The 18789-nt window shown below is 36.5% G+C and overlaps 2 protein-coding genes across 2 annotated transcripts; both read right to left on the bottom strand.

Annotated features, from left to right (window-relative positions):
- Window positions 1–1062: 1062 nt before the first annotated feature.
- Window positions 1063–8415, bottom strand: LOC113047847 (coatomer subunit gamma-2-like). Its single transcript, XM_026209176.1, has 23 exons — window positions 8293–8415; window positions 7448–7500; window positions 7286–7366; window positions 7101–7172; window positions 6651–6730; window positions 6400–6475; window positions 6234–6326; window positions 5974–6060; window positions 5741–5898; window positions 5503–5636; window positions 5344–5411; window positions 4954–5142; window positions 4694–4789; window positions 4245–4488; window positions 3916–3991; window positions 3397–3500; window positions 3161–3286; window positions 2857–2925; window positions 2445–2756; window positions 2239–2336; window positions 2009–2147; window positions 1611–1709; window positions 1063–1513 (listed from the first exon to the last, which is right to left on the bottom strand). The coding sequence occupies exons 1-23, from the start codon at window positions 8327–8329 to the stop codon at window positions 1383–1385; spliced, it is 2622 nt and encodes an 873-aa protein (XP_026064961.1). The 5' UTR covers window positions 8330–8415; the 3' UTR covers window positions 1063–1382.
- Window positions 8416–9893: 1478 nt separating this feature from the next.
- On the bottom strand, window positions 9894–10894 carry LOC113048594 (urocortin-3-like). The gene is made up of 2 exons (XM_026210465.1): window positions 10793–10894; window positions 9894–10410 (listed from the first exon to the last, which is right to left on the bottom strand). Exon 2 carries the CDS (start codon window positions 10399–10401, stop codon window positions 9958–9960), a length of 444 nt encoding a protein of 147 aa, XP_026066250.1. The 5' UTR covers window positions 10402–10410; window positions 10793–10894; the 3' UTR covers window positions 9894–9957.
- Window positions 10895–18789: the final 7895 nt, after the last annotated feature.

Here is an 18789-nt window from a genome sequence, read left to right as displayed (position 1 = left end):
ACTTGTCACCATCTAATGGTGGAAAAATGTCACATAAATCACCATCACGAACACACATGCAAGCAAAAATAGCCTGATGAATTACAGTTTGGCTGTTGTAGTTTTTATGTGTGCTGAAAAAAGTGGAAGTGGCAAAAGAGGGAGGGAGGGATAAGAGTTTGAGTGAAGCAGTTTTATGTTTTAGCAAAGTGTCGCATTGATTTCGTGTCACATTTTTATTGGCCAATCAGTAAATGGTCATAGCAGCAAACACACAGTGCGATGATCATGCTGAATTTCTGACATTGTCAGAAAATGATTATAGGCTATCTTTGGTAGCAACACTGTGAAAATTTCCATCTTTGAAACTCTCTCACTGTACGACATAGGACCACCGCTTAGAAGCCACGATCATAGAAATAGTCAGGATTGTTTCACGATGCCAATGTTTGTCTGGGACAGCAGAAAATCTTGCAGTGTGGGATGCACTGCACTATTTGTGTCTCTGCAGGGTTAGTTCTTTATAAGAAGTAAAACCAGTGGTTTCAAGTTGGAACAAATTCTACAAAGATGAAACGGCCAAGCTGTGACAGAGCAAGGACAGAACAATCTATCCCATTATTATATATTATTATAACATTAGAAATCTTTAAGAACCACTTTTCTCTTTGTTCCTTACAGGAAACTAGTGCAGAGATCCACCATATCAGTTCTAGATGAGCATGCTAGTCATTATCCACAGCTGGAGGATCCCACTGGCTTCTTTAATGCCTACCTCAGTTTTATCAACTCATTCTGAGATGAGTAATGAGGAAAATTGTATCTCAAATAAGTTGTTAGAAAGTATTCTAATCCATTTAACATGCCACAGAGTGTGGGAGAAATTTCAGTCATGTGTTTCAATGCATGAAACCGAAAGTATTGCAACAAATACCCAGTCATTACAACAGAGTTTTCTCAAATACAATGCCATTACTTGTAAATACATTTGTGTTCAATGCATGAATGCTTTTATTCAAATAAAAAGGTCTTTGTATGAAGTCTCAGGTTTTGTGTTAAAAAAAAAAAAAAAAACAATACAACTGTACTCTTTCTGTTTTATTATTGATAAATGAAAAGGTTTGTAGTAAAGGACTTTTCCACCCCCCGAGCCGTGAAACATGGTCAAAACAGCTCAAATACTAGAGAAACAATGTTTAGATCTCTTCCACTTGAAATAAAGTGGCACAGTATTTTAGAAATCTCTCAGAAACAGAACAGACCAAATACAGAAATGGGATGTTTCCGAGGACCCATATCAAGCCACAAAGATAGTTCAGAGAAACATTATAGAGCTACTATATAGAGATACACAATGACCCAGATTGATTGGCATATGACCAGGTCACTCAAAGATTACTCATTTAGCCGACAGAGGCCAGGATGACGTCAACCACGTTCTCGTCTGTGCTCCTAACAGTAACTTGCATAGTGACCCCATCAGCCAGAGCCAGACGAGCCCTCACCAATACATCATGACCTCCCCTAAACACACCTTCAGAAAGACAAAACCATCGCTCATGTTAAAAAAATAATAATATCTAATACACATTTTAAGAACTAAAACAAGAACTGATGGAGTCAGTACATACCTGCTAGGAACAGAACATGCGAGTTCTTGTTTTCAGGAACTTTGTCTGAGCGCTCGCAAGGCTGCATGCCCAAGAAGCTGATAATGTTATTTACTGCCTCTGTGAAGACAAACACAATAAACAGATGATCATTTCACATTCTGTTATCTTATAAACATGCAGCTTTTAACTTAAGATGTTAATTGATGAACTGGAGTCGTGTGTATTATTGCAATGTTTTTATCAGCTGTTTAAACGTTCATTCTCATGGCAGCCATTCATTGCAGAGGAGACATTAGTGTGCAAGTAATGCAATGCTAAATTTCCAATGAAAAATAACTAATCTACATTTTGGATGGCCTGAGGGCGAGTACATCAAATTTACATTTTGAGGTAACTATTCCCTTAAGCAAACTTACCATCTAAAGTTCTGACTGTGGCCAAAGCAAATGTCTCTTCCTTCTCTAACTCATCTCCGATCTCATCCCACGCTGCCCCAAAGTTTGGTTTCAACACCTTCTGTATGTGGTCAGCGACTGTCACCTCTAAATCTTCCAGCTTAGAAGGAAAAAAGAAATTGAGTGAGTAATGGCCTCCTTATAATCTTCCCATTTTCCTCAGTGTGAATTGATTTAGAAAATTCACATACTACATATTCATCATCGTAACCGTCATCTTCAGGGTCTCCCGTGTTGGGATCACAGTCCCGGACCAGATATTTCATTGTACAACTGAACGTGCAAGAGACTAAGACAAATGCCAACAACAAAACAGAAAATCATTAAGGGAAACTTAACATTAAATCTGCCCAAGAAAGAAAAGTTGACCTCATACTGCGAATCAAACATGTCTGACCTGCTGTGGGGTCATCCTCTGGTAACCGGACCAGACTGTAGCAGGAGTTGGGCTGGCTGTAGGGGAGGTTTGGTGCAGGAACATTATGAAGCACCTCGTATGACTCTGACGGCTCCATCTGGACCTGAACCCGCTGCAGCAGCTGGTCGTTCAGCGTGTTGGTGCAGTCGAACTGGAAGATCATGTGATTTGTGAAAGTGTGTTTGATACAGCGCACCACGTACTCGGTCTCTGCTTCGGTTAACTGAACCGGCTCGGACGACTTGAACAGGGGACCCAGGCCCTGGAATTCTGGGATGGCTGCAAGTTGTTCTGAGGGAGAAAAATAAGAGGACCAGTTGAAATGTGCCACAGTTTGCTTCAGACTCTGGTTTAATGATGCATTGTTTTGCCAATCAGTTAATCTCCTTACCTTGGTAAATATCTTGGCGGGAAGGTGCAAGCCTTTCAGGCAGTTTGCTTGTAGCCACGGGTGCGATTTCTGGCATGAAAGAGAAAAGTGAAGTGAACTTGTGCAATTTGAGCAAGCTCTGCGATTTACCCCAAAACCAGGTTCAAGGCATAAGATGATTAGCATCCAAAATTAGAGGCCAAGCAATGGTAGAACGTAAACAAAACGTTTTTTGAGTGTACATGATTATGAAAATATTCTCCAATGGATTACGATGAGTAATTAAGTTATTGGCCTCAGGATCACAAGCAGCTCAGGTTCACACCTGTTTTCTGTTCGGTGATGGGTGCAGTGGCCAAGGGAACTGTCTTCATGTCGAACGGTTTCTCAGAGGGCTCCAGTGTGTATTGGTGGAGGGATTTCTCCAGTCCGGGAACAGATACGGACAGACCTGCATTCAAAACCATTCAATCACCCTTGTTCATCAGCTAAATCAAACCAAATATGATATCAGATACACAGTAAGAATCTTAAATATCCAGAACAACTGCAACACTTCACCATTGAAGATATAAGCGGCATTCAATGCCTTCTGCTTCTGCTGAAGGACGTTCATGTAGAAAGTGGCTCTGTCTCTGACCTCATCATCGCTGTCCATCATACACCTGTCAGACACACAAAACAATTCTCTCTACACATGGGCAATAAGCAAGATTATCATGAAAATATTCTAACATTCTGGTAGATTCAACTATTTTGTGTAAAAGTGGTTAAAAATAACAAAAAAAAAGTTACCTTAATTTTTTTTTTTAATATATGTACATATTTTTCCATGTGAAACCATTTTTAATCGTTGCCTTGCTTTTATTTTTCCAAATGCAATCAAATAAATTAATTTTCAGTTTTGCATAGTTTTAAATCCTGTCAAATAAATCAAGTTTTTATTGTTGTTTTTTTTTTAACAAACTTTTGCATTGATTTCCAAACACATCTTTGTTGATTTCCTTACTCTAACACTCAAATCACCAGTATAAACACTCACTCCCTTCACACACACACTTCCTGCTGTTGAAGGCCTACCTCTGCATCAGAACCAAGACGCTTGGCAGCAGGTCGTCATTTTGAGCCCCAAACTTGGCCAGCGCACTTACAGCAGCTTTGAAGAAAAACGTGAGAAGAGTGTCAGAGCAGAAAAATGCAGTTCAGCTTAGTCTCTGGAATCAGATTATCAGCCCCGGTTTAAAAATACTACTACTGATTGCAATTAATTACTGGGACATGTGTGTGGCGCTCAAACCAAAAAAACCTGTACCAATGGATATTACAAACACAAGCTTTCTAAAATCTTAAGGTGGCACGAGCAGGTCTTTGAAAGCTCATTGCAAGGAGGTTAACACAAGATCGCTCACCTGCCCGCACAGCCTCGCTCTCCAGCACCACACGGTTGAAGATGAAACGGATGTATTTGGAGGGAGTGGGGGTACGTGGCCCCTCTTTCCCCAGCATGTGGAGGATCTTAGTGGCCAGTACGGTGTGCTCACAATCCTCGATAAACTCACATAAGTGAGCCAAGCCGGTCTCCTTACTCTCTGGGTTTTCCTCTATGATACTGATGATACAATCCACGATGGCTCTCTTGTACTCAAATCCACCCTGCAAAAAAATACAAATTAAACCTGTCTAATAGAAAAAGTACAAGTTTTTTCAGCTTTTGTTTTGGCAATAATAATTAAAATACAGCTCTGAAGTAAACCAGGTATTAAGGATATCAAATCTGGCGGTGTGGTTTGGCTCAAGAAAAGAGATTACAAAACTCCAGTGTAATAACAGAGGAACAAATGTCCTTGAATGAACTTACATCATCTCTCAACATGTTTGAAAGGAAGCTCATCATCACGCTGTGCTTTCTGGGATATTTCTGGCACAGAGCACTGATGGCCTGGACCACAACCACCTGGAAAACAAACAAGCCGTTTGCTCATGAATACAGGAACATTATCACTGGACCGATCGTTTAAAAAGTATAATATACGTACTGAAACATGATTGAATATGCATCTGAAGCATGTGTTTGTTCTCTAATTGAGTTGAAATTCAGTGTCTGGGTCAGGAAGTCACCTTGAACTCGTCCGAGATCTCCGAGACGAAGGAGGAGATCTGCTTCATGAGGCGGTCGACGCTGCTCTCGCTGCCGGTCTTCAGCAGGGTGGTGATGGCCAAGGTGGCGATGCTGCGGTTGGAGTCCGTGATCAGGTTCTCCAGGTCCAGGTTGCATGCGGTCACTGCTGACGGGTGCTTCATTGCCACCTGTGGATTTGATTTTTCAAAGTGGTCATATAACCTCCTTTTCATGCAAAAATTCTGAATTTTAATGCTTCACCCTATTAAGGATTGCACTGTTGTGTGATAAAAGCATGACTTTGAACATAAAATGTGTTCTTTGGTGTCTCCATGTGGTCGTTGATAGATACTGCAACTAGTTTCAAACTAGATCCTATTCAAACCAACCTTGTTTAGGGTCCGTACAGCTGCATATCGCAGAGCTGCTTTGGGAGAGCTGCAAAACAGCTGGAGAACTATGGAAAGAGAAAGAAAGACCAAATTATTTTGAAAATCTAGTGTACAACTCTGTTGTGTGTGATAAGAAAGCAAAGACGACAGACAAACCGGACACAGCAGGAGCCAGCTCACGAGCGGTACAATTGGGCATGTGGACGATGGCAGAGGCCGCTTCATAAACCACCATCTCATGTTTATTCCTCAAGCAGCTCTCAATGAAGTCAAACATTGGGCTATCGTGCCTGTTAAAACACATGTAGATAGACTAGGTAAGTATAATCAACTGCATCATGTTAATAACACCTAAATGAGCCTGAAAGCAAAAACTGATGTCCCACACACGTACCCTGCCTCTGTCTCCTCCAGCAGTTTACTGGCAATGCGAATCATCATGCAGTAAGCAAATGGAGACTTCAGGCCAGATTTGGTGAATTTGTTGAGCATCTTTGTCACAGCCAGGCGGTCATTCTTCCTCAGGTGATACAGGAGACCCAGCGCATGGTACTGTGGAGAAAGATCCCATTTCATTAGAGAAAGAAAGACCATCAACTCATCACACAACGGATGCAAACAACTAACCTGCACCATGATGTTATCACTGGAAGCCGCCTCCTGAGCTTCATTGACCCAGCGTTTTACCACATCAAAGCTCATCTTCACCATGTGCTGAGGAACAGATACACAAACAGAGCTTCATTATCCTGAACCATCATGGGGGTAAGTGTAATAAACATATATATTAAAAAAAATAATTAAAAATGTAAAATGTATACATTTAAAATATTGATAAGTACTATACTAGTATAGATCAGTAAAATAATACTAGCTTGTGATCTTACCAGTGAGGAGACCAGAGCAGAGCTGGAGACGCTGGGCACTTTGTCCACAATGGCCTGTTTCATGTATCGTTCAATAGCTTGCAGCATGGTGGTCTGATGGACAAGATATTCACAGTTGGCAAGATATAGACAGAGATGAATGCGTTTTCAAACAGTGGAGACTCACATCAGTGATCCTGCAGAGAGCTCTGATTGCCGGCCCTCTGTACACATCCTCTTTGCCAGTCATGTCCTTTGTCAAGCTGAGACACAAACCAAACATTAATCAGTGACTTTCATAAGGTAATATCGGCCGCATGTGCAAAGATTCCCATTCCTGACCAGATGAAATGTTTTAACACTACACATATTAGGAAAAAATTCATTTTAGATATCTCAAATAAGAAATCCGCTGCTCTGGCTACATGAACTGCTCACCTGCTTGTAACAATGATCACATCCTCTGAGATGTTGGCCATCTCCTTTATAGTCAGGTAGCACATTCTTCTCAGGGTTTGCTAAAACAAACAATTATTCATTTGTTTATTTTTTCCCAGTTAATAAGTCAAATTGAAGATATCTCAGGTAGTTGCCAAGGCATTTCTAATTTTTATTTATAAATGTTTAAGGTTTTGGTTTATTTCAATGAACCAATTATTATTATTTTTTTAATAGGAACTGTGTGTTATTATAATTTTTTAACAATAACCCCAGGAATAATAAACACAGGTATATCAGCCAGACTTGTATTGGCCAATAACTGTCTGCTTTGGCAAATTTGGTGTAAAAAATATTTGAGTATAATTTTTGCCGTCATTAATTAAATTATACATAATGCAATATGTAACACTAGTAAAAAACAGTTAATGGGGCTGTAAAGTTTCTTACATCATTAGACTGGAACAGTCTTGTCATGGCAAAGAAAGCTTCAGTGGCCTCCGTGGTTCCAAAGTGCTCACCCTGAAAAATGAAGGACGTTAGTGATGGAGCAGTCCAGAGCGAGAGCGAGAGAGAGAGAGAGAAGAAAAATCTGTAGTGGAAAGCTGCTGGAAAAGTAAGATATAATCATGTACCTGGTTGAGCAGGTAGATGATCTTTGTGAGGATGTGTAGACATTTTCTCGGATTGATTGGTGTCTCGTTGAAAAGCCGAGCCTTTGAAACATACATGCAATGTAACACACAATACGAACGAGACATTTATCTGATTTGAAGATTCAGATGCATCAAACTCACCTCCTGTAGGACAGCGCTCTTCTCCAGATGCTGAAAGGGGTTTGAGCCACTCCCTTAACACACAAAAAAATAGATCTGTCTATCATCTAAATCTATGTGTCTTCATTTGGGTAATAAAACTACCTATAAGTTATTCAATTATAAATCATAAGATGCGATTTCTTCTAGAAACGCACTCATAGAATAAGTTATGAAAGGAAAATAGCAACTATATATGACTCTTTGTCCGAGTTATTTCATTTTAAAACAGCAATATTAATCACACATATGAAATGTAAAGTGCAAAGTAAACTAAACCCAGAGAGTTCGATTTTCTGAATCTGAACTGTCGGAAGATTATAGATTAAGAGCATTAGAGGAGAGAATAGCATATATGTGGCCCCTTTGCAGTAATTTTATCCAAATTTTAATCAAATCAGAAAAAAAAGATATATATATATATATATATATATACACACACGCACAAACAAAGCTTATTGGGGGAAAAAACGCGAAATGTAGTAGGATCTTCGACGTTAATATTTGTAAGTTACTGCAGATAAATACAGAGAGCTTCTAGCAAATTAGCTTCCATAAATAAATAAAGATTAAAAACACGTACTACAAGATACTGCAGTATCACACATTTAATCCGCAACTCAAAGACAGAATTTAGTATAAAACTGGAACATAGACAATTATTTCTAGAGTTAAATAAGTTAGATTTACTATTACAAAAGTATTGTGGCCTGCAGGACACTCTTCCTTAGCAAAACAGCCGTCATCATTTCAGCCACGGAAATAAGTGGTTAATAACAGAATCCTGAATCTATGATGTGTCAGCGTGTATTTAATATTGCTCTTACCAGACTCCTCATCCTTCTTGTCAAATTTCTTGATCATTTTGCGAAGTGTTTGTGAGCAGTAGACGAGAAGATCAGACAGTCATTCACGCTCTCTTCCTCCACGTCAACTAGAGTGACGTATGTAGTGAGCTGGCGGAGGTGAAGATGGCGCCCACCGCTTCAAAATAAAAGTTCATGCTTAAAAGTCGGGGTGAGGCAGTCATCACTTGTGTGTGTGTGTGTGTGTATTTATATATTTATATAAATAAAATATAAATAAATATATATAAATTATATATAATTATAATATATAATATATATATATAATATAATGTACATTATATATATATATATATATATATATATATAATATAATGTACATTATATATATATATATATATATATATATATATATATATATATATATATATATATATATATATATATATATAGTAATCAATTGTAAGATCATAATTATTATCTCTATATTATTTTTATAATATTTGTTTTGAGAGACTAATTTCTGTCTTCACTAAAATGTTGATTATATCTGCAAAAAAAGTGATCAAATATATATTTATTATTCAACACTATTTGCCTGAAACATAAATAGACTTCACAATAATTATTGTCCTGAATGTAGCTGCGAAAAGTTTTGAGTCGTGTTTAGAGAGAGAGAGAGAGAGAGAGAGAGAGAATGAGAGAGAATGAATGAGAGAGAGATTCTCATTTCTCGAAATTACCTTCCGAATGGACGCTTTGTTACAATTGCAATGATTTATTTATTAAACGATAAAACAATTGTTTACAGTACAAAAATATTAAGCTGTCGGATTTATCAACCCAAAGTTTTCAGAACTTTACATAATCTGTAGCCATCTAGTCGTGTATCTTATAGAGCAGTAACTGTTTATTAATCAGGTCAACTTTTTACTGATATGTACAGATAAATTATGTTAAAGAAAAGGGAAAGGTGTACGAGCATTGCAAAATATGTCATAGGCTAATTCACTCTGAGACATATGCTATAGGCTACTCCAATCATTATGTCTCTTTAGCTTGAGTTTAGAAACTGACCAGTCTTGTTGACAATTGCCATGAGTCTCAATTTTCTGTAAAACAGCATTACATAACAAATGTGACAAGCCTAACATGACCAAACCATTATGCGTTTAAATCAAAACTAGTGTTGTCAAATGATTAATCGCGATTAATCGCATCCACAATACAAGTTTTTGTTTACATAGTATATATGTGTGTGTACTGTTTATATTATAAATACACACACATACAGTATATACTTTGAAAATATTTACATGTATATACATTTATATATTTAGATTTTATATAAATATATTTAATATATAAACATAACATTTTATATATAGATATATGCATGTGTTTGTATTTTTATATATACACAATAAATATACACAGTATACACACATATATTATGTAAACAAGAAACTTTTATTTTGGATACGATTAATCACGATTAATTGTTTGACAGTACTAATCAAAACTCATTTGTAACCTGTTAATACGTATTGCTAATTTGTTATGCAACTGGAAAAAACAAAAATTTTTACTACATTATTACATTTGAGATAACATGCCTCAGTTGTTTAAATAAAAAAATAAAATAAAATGAAATAAAAGGTTAAAGTCAATTAGTGACATAAGAGTTCACTTTCTCTTTCCAATCTGCGCCAGCAAGCGCGCGTTGTCGTCCGCCTTTGCGCGCAGGTTCTTGGCTTTGGCAATATTGAAGAGGATGTTCATAATGTTGGTGGGGACATCAAGGGATAGAGTGACCTGGCTGCGTCGGTCACTCTTCGCACTGTTACGGTACAGTTTACTCCTGAGCTGCGTCTGGCTCAAGTATCTGTATTTGGACGCGGGTATCGTCCTCCTCTCGCGCGGCTCCTCGGAGGAAAACGCGTGTGCCGATTTGTACAGGAGGTTTAGACTGTCCAGCAGGGAATTTTCTGATTGCCCGTTATCATTTGTCTCGGAGAACACTTCACTGTTGCAAAGAAAGTTGGATACGGAGTCGGACGTCGGTAAGCAGATGCTGGAAACCGGTGCGCAAAGAAGTGCCAGGGCGAGGAGGGTCCTGGCGAGCCGCATCGTTGTGCCCTGTTGAACGGAAGCGCGTGGTAATACGTACAAGGCTTTTAGATTAACATGTTATGCGTAATGATTGCTTTAGTAAAACTTTTTGTAAGAAAGATTGTATAAAAAGTGCCCTGTGCATCTTCACATGAAGTAAATGTTCAACATGAAAATAATTTTCTATTTTACTAACTCGTGTTTTTGTGTGTGGTTTTGTGGTGTTACCCTGTCATAAGTCACTTTGTATACTACGATACTAATTGCATACAGAAAATAATGTAGCCTAATATTCTCGTGTTCCAGAAATAAAGTCACGTCATGTTTGGGACAACCTCTGTGTAATTTATGTCAGAATTGTTATTTCTGAATAAACTATTACCTTGAATCTAATGCAAAAGCACCTTACCTGCACTGTTTCAATGAGCAGAGTCCTCTGAAGTGAAGCACTGTTAGGTCAACCAGAACTTTTGGATCGTGAATCCAAAGTGTTATTAAAAAGGCGAGCAAGTCAACAACTGTGTCGACTTAATGTCGCATTGAATCATAAGAGTGATTTAGTGGGTTTAATATCTCCCTGGCTGCTCATAATATCCACTTGGACTGTTTGCCCATTGGATGTGCATTCATTTAGGATAAACCCAATTACGCTGCAGTCGTACGCCAGCAATAACGTCATTTATTGGGATCCTCCCAGTAAAATGAGGTGATTGATGCGCTCGCGCACTCAATGCGCGTTTACAGTCACCATATAGAACAGTCTACTTTGAGCCAGCCTGTGATTATGTGAAGAAAAGAAAGAAAGAAAAAAAGGCCGATCATATGATCATGTCCTGTATCACGACCGGCTACATACTACAGCTACATACTAAATAAATAAATATGTTGAAAATTTCAGCTTATTATTGTAGCCAACCCAGAACCCAGTCTCGCGAGAAAACATTACTGTTTCACAAGGTGGGGGATCTTTCGTACGAATTTGAATGAGCATGATAACGCAAGGATGGGATTGTATAAATTCCAACAAATTAATCATCAATTTGTCAAAACGTGACATAGTTATAAACTGCATAAAGACAAGGCCACCAAGTGAAATGGCTTGGACTGACTTAAAAAAAAAAAGACAAAGACAAAGACAAAACATACTTTTAGCAAGAAATGTAGAAATCAATAGGCCCAGGAACACGACCAATACTGTAACAATACTACAGTGTTAATATAAAATATTATTAATCTAATAATCTTAAATGAACTAGTCATCTAATATATTTAGCTACAAAGTAACATCATCCTTTTATTTTTATAAAGGTTTGTAAATTAGGCATTCAGTACCATGGACAGTGCATCGAATTATTTAGTTTGCATCTGAATTAAGCCATTTATAAAATTTAAAAGGGTCTGTTTTATTGCATTCTCAGTTTTCACGATCAATGACCATATCAAAAACAAGCATTTCAGAGGAAAAGCCAATATGGCAGAATTTATATACACAAAGGGGGCCAAGCCCAGAGAACATGGTCCAAAATCAGAGGTCACGATGTGAAAATATTCTCACGCACACACCCACCAACCCACAGCAAGCTAAATGGCTCATTCAAAAATATATCAATTTTATTGTTTTAATTGTCTCCCATATTAGTTTAAAAACAGTCAGATTAAAAACATTTTTCAAAAAGAACCATAAGTGCAAAATGATAAACCTCTTGGTAAGCAGCATATAAACACATAGCTGGTTATATTAATAGCGCATTAGAATCATGAACTCACTTACTAAGCATCAAACTATTTATAAATAAAAACATTAAATAATCTTGGCCTTGTCTAATGCATTGCGTGCGCTTTTGGTGCTAGGACCATTACGGTGTACTTTGGACTACTTTCCTTGACATTAAACCAAAATTCCCACTGCAAACCCTTTTTATTCAAGGACCAGGTTTAATTTGTACAAAAAAAAAATCTATGTGAGTAGTTTCGGTTGCTGTATTAACGTGTTAAGAGCACTTGGAGCAGCAGTCAGCAGAGGACGATGTTCTCCTCTTTTACTCCACACATACCTGAGTGGCGTTCGAGTGCATGTCTCTTTTCTTCCTGCTCTCCATTTCCCTCAGTAGTGGCTCCTGAGTGCAACTGAAAAGCATATATACATACAGATTTTACATTTAAAGGAATAGTCCACCCAAATTTGCTAAAAATGTACTCACCCTCAGGCCATCCAAGATGTAAATGAGTTTGTTAAGATTTGGAGGAATTAAGCATTACATCACTGGCTCTCTAAACGATTCTCTGCCATGAATGGGTGCTATCATTATAAGAGTTCAAACAGCTAAAAACAAGACTACAGTCCATCAATTAATGTCTTGTGACATGAAAAGAAACATGTTTGTAGTAAACAAATTCACCATTAAGATGTTTTACCTTTAAACAGTTTCTCCTGGCCAAAAATCGAGTCCATATTCTATAATAATGCTTCTTCCAGTGAAAAAGTCCATCCCCTGTTGCTTTCTCACATCAAAATCCACAGACATATTTGTTTTGGACTTGGTGCTTGTTTTCGTGATTCAGTCAAGACTTTCAACTTTTTCACTGCATAAAAAAATATTATAGATAGAGGACTCATATTTTAGTCATAAACAATGATTTATTAAGTATTTGGACGGCACCCATTCACTGCAGAGGATCCTTTGGTGAGCAAGTAATGTAATGATATATTTCTCAAAATCTGATGAAGAAACAAACTCATCTAACTCTTGGATGACCTGAGAGTGAGTAATTTTTGGGGATTTTTTTTTTTTTTTTTACAGTAAATTTGGTATTCAGTACATTTTGGGGTGAACTACTTCTTTAAAACCAAGTGCAGCACTATGCAGAGTCATTGCACAAATATAATCACATAGGTTTGTACATGTTACATCTAGAAGACATCCGGATGAGGTTTATTTCATAATAATGGTTGGTATATTTTTCTTATATTGACTATTTACTAAATTAATTAAGCACACTGATATGAAATACTGATCTGAGTTGACATGATTTTATTAAATAAGAAAGATGCCTGATTAACCTTTGCACATTTCCAAGCAACACAGACACACAGCAGTGGCAGTAGCATCCTAAATTAATCAAATGAACTGTTTTTGAATGAATCGGTTGAATGAATAATTAGATGACTGGCTCATAAAGATGTTAAGTTGTCGCCACATATGGCCTAACAATGACTGACTGTCGGAACCATGCACAGATAGATAAAAAAATGTATAAAATAAGAACAAGTGTTTGTGTAGTAGTGGAAACGTTATCAGTCAACACTGGTTTTGAAAATTATTATTTTTCCTCAATTTATTCAATGACATAATTAATGATGAGAACCAGTGTTGCTACAAGATTGCCTGATAAGTCTATTTCATTCATTAATTCTGTTTAATCCATCCGAAGTTTACACCATATAATAATGTAGCTAGCTAGATAACCTGTCTTGATTTTGGTAATTGAAATTAACATCAGGCTGCCATGAGCAATTACTACATGGTTGGAAGTAAAAAACAATTACACAGATTTTTATTTTTTTTGTAGTGTGACTCAGTTGCTTAAAATAACACAGAAGTAGACCATGCAGAACCTTAGCGTATGACTTTGGCGTATGATTTCCTGTTTTCCATCAAGGAAAAAAGAACTGAATGGTGTTTATGGATGACTGAACTCATGTACAAAGATGCCAGATCAAGACTAATGTTCATAAGAAACAGCAGAAGTTAATTTGAACAAAAAACGGATTATATAAAGCAAGAGTTTCCCCATCTAAACCCTTCCAGGCACTAAGCACAAAATATAGGGATGATATCATATAAGAGACAAAGCATGTAATAACATATTGGGTCAAAGCAGGAATATACCTACTTGTAACGTTGCCATATGCTAATGTTGGCTCAGACTCTGAAACAGCAGGATGAACTGTAGTGGTCTCGTCCTCTAACTCTTCATCCCACACTTTGGGGTGGATGAGCAAGAACGGAGAAGCAGAATCTGTTCTTCTCTTTTCCCTTAGGATACTCCCATCATCTGGATCATTGGAGTATTTCCTTTCCTTTAGTTAGAAACATGACCATGCTTTAGGCAAATGTCATTAGGCTTAAATCCTTAATTCATTTAATTTCATTCAAATAGACAGTAATTCAATCATTCGATTATATATATATATATATATATATATATACACACATATTTTAAAACCAGAGAAGTCATTGCTTCAAAGAGATAAAAATAAAAACAGCCCAATGTTTTTGTTAATTTAGTTCTCGCATTCATGAATGACTTCAGAACATGGAGTTCTTGACAGTTTTTCTCAGGCAAGAGAGCCCATAAAAACACAACAGATGGTGGAACCCATGGCCTCCACAACAGGGGCGTCCAAACACATATACTGAAAGACACAAACGCAAACAAATACACAAAATCACACACTCCTAAACACCCACATGCATGTGTTAATGAAGCTCTGTTATTCAGTTATAGTTTCACTTCAATGGACCGCAACAGTGCACAACTGAGTAGATCTTTTAGGAGGTAGAAGCCATATTGAATTGAATGGGAATAGACAAATAATCTATTCAGTGGGATGTATTGTTGTATATCTTGACATTAATTGTTTAGCAAACAGTCTTATTGGATGCGGTAAGACTGAACACACTGCAAATATATATATATATATATATATATATTTATATATATATATATATATATATATATATATATATATATATATATATATATTTATATATAGATATAGATATATAGATATATAGATATATATAGATATATAGATATATAGATATATATATATAGATATATCTCAGTATTTATGTCTTCTGTCTTCAAGTACTAATATCTAAACATTGTCAAATCAAGATACATTTACTTTAGAAGCAAAATGACTCGTCTTGTTTTCTGAAAAATTATCAAAAGTAAATGTTTCTTGCTTTATGAATTTTTAGATATGTTTGTACTGAGAGCAAGAAAAAAATACCATGTACGATCTTTAAATATTAGATATCTAGATCCTCAGAGTATTTTATTTTATTTTTTGCTTTGTTTTCATTTGTGGTCAATTTAATTTGAAGCCCTTTCTGAGGTCCATTGTGTGTTTAATATTAGTAATTTGCAATTTGCGTACACACATACTCACCGCACTTCTCAACCACCACCTTTGTCACCAGATCCTTAACTTCCTCCACCTGAACAAAGGGAAAAATATTAATAAGTATTAAATCACATATCTGTAATCCATAAGGATATACAGGAGGAATATTTTACAATAATGTTTAATTGATCAACTTTACTTAATGCTTTAAGTACCATGAACAATTTGTCACCAGAAGTCTACAATCTTGGTTAATATAAATGTATTCTTTAAATTTATGCTTGTTTGAACTGTTGGGTCAGACACATGCAGATCCACATCCTTAAAAATTTACAAATGTTATGTTTGACTTGTATATTGTATTATTTTATTTTTTCGATAAGGTTTTGATTTAGTATGTTTCCTGGTAATACTGATACTACTAATCGATTTAACATTTGGACAAATTAACATTAGTTAATGTATTATGAATGAACAAGAATTTGCAGTGAACAATTTTTTTTTTTTTTTTACAATTATTGTTGATTATCAGCTTATAATAATAAATACTGAAAGCAGTGCTCTTTATTAGTCTAATGCACTAATGTAATCTTATCAAAACAAATGAACTCTATTGTAAAGTGTTACCATTAATATCATTCATAGCGTTACAACTGTGTGCGTATATGATTCCGGAAAAATGGTTTAAATTAGTAAGACATTTTTTTTCACCATAATGTGAATTGTTGACAATTTTTTTTATCTCTAATTGGCAGGAAAAAAAGTGTCTGGAGGAGCTTAAAACAGAAAAAGTGCGACTCAGTCTAGATTTGTTGTGTCACAACACACTACTCACATTCACACACACACACACACACACACACACACCCATGCATGCACACTCACTTATTTATATTATACACAAACACAAAATTATATATTCACATAATTAGTGTTAGGACAGTTAATGCAAAACTAGTAAGAGACCATCACTAATTTCATCAACCTTTACCTACCTCACTGAAAGAGATGAAGTACAGCCCACCTTTATCTAAAGAGACTCTGTGAGAGCAGCTTGCTGAACACTCTCCATTCTTATCAACATCAAGAGATGCCTAATTGTTGCTAAAGGCGGCCTTAGTGCAGTGTTTGGTTTGATAGTTTGAATCTTCATCCCAGCAGAAATAGCTCCTACCCCCGTCTCTCTATCGCTCTCTTATCCTGTCTTTCTTGGGGTTAATTAGGGCCTTGTCCTCCTCCACGGTTTCTCCATATGGAATTGAGTGAGATATGAAGATAGCCATAATTACACTGGCTTGACTATTTAACCATCTATCTGATGAATCACACAGACATAGGAATAATAAATTCAGCTCCGTTGTTGTGTAGATATAATTGTCTAAGTGTAGGTGGGTCGGTCATATCTTTGGTCTCACCGGCCCAGGCCAAACCCAGAGCCCCATTAGCTCCTGGGAAACCCTGGGAAAGCAGGCAAACAATGCAGAAGAATGGGTTAAATAAATTATTCAGATGATTTAAATGAATTCAAATTAATCTATCTAAATAAACGCCGTGCAGTTATTCAGTCCTTACCATGTCTCCTCTGTGACAAGGTACACCTTTGTCACCCTGTCAGTTAAAAGGTTTTGCCTTTATTAATTTTGTCTGTAAATCTGTCATACGGTTATGTTGAAGAAAATAAAGTGATAATAAAGTGATGTGACATACAGCCAAGTATGGTGACCCATACTCAGAATTCGTGCTCTGCATTTAACCCTGCATTTAACCCATCCAGCCTGCGGCACCCGGGGAACAGCTGGAGGTTCAGTGCCTTGCTCAAGGGCACCTCAGTCATGATATTGCCCGCTCGAGACTTGAACCCACAACCCTAGGGTTAGGAGTCAAACTCTCTCTAACCACTAGGCCACGACTTCCCAACAATATCATTCACAATTCATTGACTCAGATTGTGACGAGTGTGTATATCTGTAAAAAGAAAGTGCTGTTCACAGCAATTTCAACCATACAAAGATTGGCTTTAGCAGAGAAAGATTTGAAGAGAAGGCACTGGCAAGTCAATACAGAGAGAAGAGGGGCTCTGTGAGCACAGCAGTGCTGTCAAAGCTGCCTATACGTTTTTCAGCTCCAGAAAATTACCCTGGCAGAGTTGGCCTTGTTATTAATATTTACAGCCCTTCAATCCTGTGAACTTGTTTCAATTTTAAACTGCGATGGGTTAAAACAGACACTCCCCTTTTCTCCGTTCATACCCGTCAATGCCTTTAGGACCCTTAATTAAAGAGAAAGGTCAGAGAGAAACGAGAAGTTAACACATTGTACAGAATCATGTCATCTTACGTTAGCAAAACAGTCTGTTGACCCATTCTATTAGCTGATGCTTTTATTCAAAGTAACTTAAAAATGTGAAAAAAGTGTAGCTGAGACAGATAAGAAATAAATAATATCAAATGTGAGATAACTTGAGATCACAGAATGCTGCAAGTTTTGCCAGGGGTTCTTTTCATAAATATTATGTTTCCCTAAAAAAAAAAAAAAAAAACATTTATTTCTTTTACCACCTTTTAACCTTTTAAGAAGGTAACCAGATTATATTTCTATACACTATACCATCAACATAATTTGTCTATTGTGTTATGCTAAGTAATCAATTAACAAATCAATAGAGAAAGAACAAATACAGCGAGAAAAAAAGAAAGAAATTCAAATTGAAAAAAGTAAAATAAAATAAAAAATATATATATTTGAGGGATGCTATAGTGACATTTGAGGGATTTTAGGGGTGATAGTATCTGCCAATGAGTAGGAATCACATGTTACTTACCATGAGACCTGGAGGCCCCTAATCTCGCTTATAATGTTGAGAATATGTTGGTAAAAGCATTTAACACAAAATTAACAGCAAATAACAGACACTGTTTGAACACTAGGGGCCAAATTTAATAACAGTATGCACAGGTACAAACCCTCTTTTGACTTCTATATATATATAGGAATTTGTAGGAATTTCCCTTTCAGACACTCTCATTTATGGGAGGATAGCATTTATATAAATCATGCAACGTGATTTACTTAGGTTTTCGGTAGTTAATTTATTGGTATTTACGTTACTAGTAAAAGAGACATTGGATGCAAAATTAACTTTTACATTGTTTTTGCATCTAAATCTTAGCAGTGTGTGGACACAACTGCCCTACAAAAATAAAAAAGTTTTCACCGCTTTTTTTTAATCCCCAAAAAAACTAAATAGCACTGTAAAAAAAACAAAACAATAT

The sequence above is a fragment of the Carassius auratus genome, chromosome 29 (assembly GCF_003368295.1).
Source record: "Carassius auratus strain Wakin chromosome 29, ASM336829v1, whole genome shotgun sequence".
NCBI lineage: Eukaryota > Metazoa > Chordata > Actinopteri > Cypriniformes > Cyprinidae > Carassius > Carassius auratus.
The sequence above is the reverse complement of the archived record's forward strand: the minus strand, read 5'-3'. Positions and strand labels throughout refer to the sequence as shown.

Coding starts and splice junctions, on each gene's coding strand:
- LOC113048594 (XM_026210465.1), bottom strand. CDS start 10,401: ATGCGGCTCGCCAGGACCCTCCTCGCCCTGGCACTTCTTTGCGCACCG.
- LOC113047847 (XM_026209176.1), bottom strand. CDS start 8,329: ATGATCAAGAAATTTGACAAGAAGGATGAGGAGTCTG. Junction 7,367..7,447: donor AGAGCGCTGTCCTACAGGAG/GTGAGTTTGATG, acceptor TATGTTTCAAAG/GCTCGGCTTTTCAACGAGAC. Junction 6,061..6,233: donor CTGCTCTGGTCTCCTCACTG/GTAAGATCACAA, acceptor TCTGTTCCTCAG/CACATGGTGAAGATGAGCTT.